Source organism: Pteropus vampyrus, unplaced genomic scaffold (assembly GCF_000151845.1).
Source record: "Pteropus vampyrus isolate Shadow unplaced genomic scaffold, Pvam_2.0 Scaffold52, whole genome shotgun sequence".
In the NCBI taxonomy this organism is placed as follows: Eukaryota; Metazoa; Chordata; class Mammalia; order Chiroptera; family Pteropodidae; genus Pteropus; species Pteropus vampyrus.
In genome coordinates this window covers 1,403,766-1,407,881 of record NW_011888833.1, presented here as the reverse complement: position 1 = coordinate 1,407,881, position 4,116 = coordinate 1,403,766, and the positions used below count along the sequence as shown (strand labels likewise).

At 42.5% G+C, this 4,116-nt stretch overlaps 1 protein-coding gene across 1 annotated transcript in view; it reads left to right on the top strand.

Moving 5' to 3' along the window:
- Window positions 1-4,116, top strand: part of MTUS2 (microtubule associated scaffold protein 2) — a gene marked incomplete at its 5' end in the record, with an annotated part of 313,112 nt that overhangs the window by 3,087 nt on the left and 305,909 nt on the right. Inside the window, 2 exons of the mRNA XM_023530707.1 lie at window positions 759-783; window positions 2,540-2,780. Coding sequence (XP_023386475.1) covers window positions 759-783; window positions 2,540-2,780 — 266 coding nt within the window. The remainder of the gene's footprint in view (window positions 1-758; window positions 784-2,539; window positions 2,781-4,116) is intronic.

The window sequence follows — 4,116 nt, the reverse complement described above, 5'->3', positions numbered from 1 at the left end:
GATCCTTCCCGGTCTTTCTGTTGCGTATTTCTTCTCCGTGGGATAATTTTTGTGTTATGTGCACATTCCCCCCACCCCGAATATTTTCTCTTCTTAGTCCTCTAGAAGCTACCCCAGGTGCCAGGGAAATGGGATAGTATGGGTGTGTGTGGCTTTAGTAGTTCTGAAGGGTTCAGAGAGGTCACATTGGTGGGGGGGGCGGGAGGCAGCAGCGCAGTTTGCTGGCAGAGTTCCCTCTTCTTTAAGGGAAGTCGGTCTTTGTCTCTTAGGCCTTCCACTGATTGGATGAGGTCCACCTACATTTTGGAGCGTAATCTAGTTTATTTAAGGTCTATCGATTTAAATGTTGATCTCGTCTAAAAAATACGTTCACAAAAGCATCTGGAATAATCTATGACCGAATATCTGGCCTAACCAAGTTGACGAAATTAGCCATCCCCAGCCCTCTCCCTGCAGCCATCCCAATGGATTCTCAGGGAAGATGCCACATTTACACTACGTTGGTCCTGCCCACGGTCCCACAGAAACGGGACAGGGCAAATATGAAGAGGGAAGAGCCAGTAAGAAACTGATTTGTCTGTGTGTCGTGAATGATTTTAGGAGGTTTTTTTTTTTTTTTTTTTTAAATCACAAACATCCTTTAGTTTGCTTTCAAAATTATTTTTCTAAAAATACTCAGGCGGGGGGAAAAAAACATTTGGGGTTGATCTCTCTGCGTTTATGTCTGTGCAGTGATGCTTCTCGTGTTCTGTTAATAGGGATGCAAGAAAAGAGTGTGAAGCTGTCTGTAGATTCCTTCGTTTTATTAAAAACACACAGATCAGGCATCTGAGGCACACTTTTCACTGTTCAAAGCATTTGTTTTCTTACCAGACAAATTATCCAACAAAATGACAGGCATCAAGTTTACTGAAATTGTGAAGATTGTTTTTCAGTGACAGCATGGTGGGTTTTGATCCCTGAAAACTATCCACTTTCAAAGAACTGAGTAATTACCGAGATCGGCGAATTGCAGTCCTCAAAACCTGACAGTTGTAGGTTAGAAATGATAATAATTTCTTCGTGTGAGCAGCTGCTCAAAGCCATGAAAACGGCATCAAAAATTTAGAAATGAAAATTTAAAAAAAAAAAAATAGAGGAAATACGAGTATAATATAAAAGCCAAAGATTGATTGCAAGAGAATAAGTAGAGAACGGTAAAAATTTTATCAGAGAGCAGATGTAGAATGTTCTTTCATGGGAATATAATTTGCTGCCACTCGAATTCAGTCTCTCCGCTCTAGAAATCATGCATATTTTACAATGTCATGATGATAAAACTTTAAAGGCCTAATCTCTTGTTTCAATAATGGCAATTTTAGGAGAACTTTGTATCTATTTCAACATTAAAAGAGTATCAAATTCATTCAGGGTTTATCTCCTCAACAGCTTGGATCAAAGCTTCGTAGCCCCTATTAAAGAATATTGTTAAGTACTTGTGATTCCTGAATATGCTTGACACAAAATGTATTGTGATTTAGAGCAGAATTAATCAACGGATGTATCTTTTCATGCGTAGCCTCTGGCACAATTTTTTTTTTTTAACTGAAAGGACATAGATTATTTAGTTGCCTTATTTTTTCACTTTTAATATGAAGAAACACTGATAACATGAATTGTGAGTCCAGAATTGCACACATAGAAGATAACTAGAAGACAGACCCTAGTCCAAACTGTTCAGTACAGGAAAAATACAACAGGCATGTTATGTTATTAAATTTAAGAAAATAGAACCGTGAGTCTTTTATTTAACGCTCATCCATTGACTTCAGCTCTGTGCTGGGCGCTGTTCTAGGTGCTGAGAATTCAGCAAGACTCACCCTAGAACTTCTGTTTGGGCAGAACTTTCTTCAGCATCACTGGCAGCGCCAGCTTGCCCATGCAAACAAGCTCAGGAGGTAATCCAGTGTCTCTCGTTTTTAGATATGTAAACAGGTCACAGGGGCCTGACAACACGGTTTCCCGTTAGCTTCTCTATCATTCCAAATGGCCTCCTCTCCCTCATCAACGTCTTTCTAAGTAGCCTAGAAAAGACGTAACGTCAATTGATTAGGTTCATCTACTTAATGTTAAGACTACATTACCATAGGAATTGTGCCTTTTCTCCTTAGGAATAAGGAAACTTTCATAATTCTATGAACATTTACTCAATTCTTTCCTTGCTTCCCTGATGTTATTTATTTATAGAGTGACTACCTGTACAAATTCCAATGATTTCGTAGCAGTCGAGTTAAAAAAAATCACATAGAGCAAGTTCTTTTTCCTTCCAGTGAAAGGTAGATTCATAGAGTATTAGAACCGGAGGAGACATGAGAGGTCATCCAGGTGTGTTGTCAGCCTAGGGGGGAAGACACTCGGGTCCAGGTCAGGTAAGTGACCAGGAAGGGGGCAGCTCGGGGCTGCCGGGGGTGGTCGTTGCTGAGCCTCGGTCTCCTGGCCAGGTTCGGTCCTCATCCCGTGATGCGGGGTCCTCTGACTGAGCTTCTGGTCATTGCCACAGGTCGCGGAACGCCCCGGGAAAGAAGAATTTTGTTCTCCCCCCTATGCACACTACGAAGTCCCTCCGCCTTTCTACCGATCAGCCATGCTCCTCAAGCCCCAGCTGGGGCTGGGCGCGATGTCCCGTTTACCGTCCGCAAAGAGCAGGATCCTGATCGCCAGCCAGAGGTCTTCGGCGAGCGCCATCCACCCACCGGGACCCATAGCAACAGCCGCCAGTCTCTACAACTCTGACCCCGCAGGTATGCGATCCAACAGTCCCTGCTTTGGCCTGCCACACTTTACCGTTTAAAAGTGATTTATGTGATTACTATTTAAGTCATATAAAAAGGAGTGAGTGTCTGAAATATGAACACCTCGCACCTTTGAAAAGAAGCCTTTTTCTATTCTTCCATCTCATTGTAGATAGACACGTGTCAAGACTCATCTGTCTGCAGCTGTCATCCTCCATGCCACCTTTGAAATGATGGCCCTTGTCACCACGTCCTCACTTCCTGTACTTTATTCCTTCTCTAGTACATCCCGTGGACCCGGGTTCAGAAACTTGGATCTGTAGGGGGCCGGGGAGTAAATATTTTAGGCTTTCTGGGCCGTATGGTTTGTGCTGTGACTACTTAGCGTGGGAGCAGCCACAGACGGCACGTGGGTGGATGGATGTGGCCCCCGCGCCCATACAACTTAATTTACGAAACAGACAGTGGGCTGCAGTTTGTCAGAGCTCTTCCATAGGACAGCACTGACCATGTCACCCTTTTCCCATCTGATCACAAATCTTGAACACAGAATGTCCTGGCCACCTCTCCCGGCCCATCATCCTGCTCTGATGTTCTCTGCTTCTTTCTCTCTCTCCATTGTTTTGGTGGTGCGGTTTCCTCTAGGTTTAATGTATCATTTTATTATAGAAATAATACATACCTGGCTGGAGACATCAAAGCGTTGGTCAGCAGCAGCTGGGTAGTGTTTAAAGCTCGGATGTCTCCTTCCCTGGGTGGCCGTCGTTGTCCAGCACCTCTTCACCTGCTTCCATGAGTTATATATCTGATGCGAAATGGAGTTATGTGCAATTTAAATAGACGGTAACAAAGTTAATAGTTTTTATGCACAAAATTTGGAAAAACTTAAAATTACTAAAAATAAACTAAGTCGACATTCATCTTGCAAAAGTCAGGTTTCTAGGAATGCAAGGTCTTTAAGAATATGCCACACTTGGGTTGTTTTCAGTTCTTGGCTGTAACAAGTGAACACTTTTTGTGGACATACGGTTTCATTTCTCCTGGGCAAATACCAAGAAATAAAATTTCTGGGTGTTAGGGTCAGTGTACGTTTAAGTTTGAATGAAACTGCCAGACTGTTTTCCAAAGCAGGTTTCCTCTTGCCACGAGCAGTCTGCGAGAATTGCTGTTGCTTCGTATCCTCACCAATATCTGGCATTGTTAGTCTTTTTTAAATATCAGCCATTCTAGTGGGCATGTGATCACACGAAACTATGATGTTTGAGTTTACATTTCACTAATGGCTAGCGATGTCACACATCTCTTTATGCGTTTTTTTGAATTCATATATATACATATATATGTA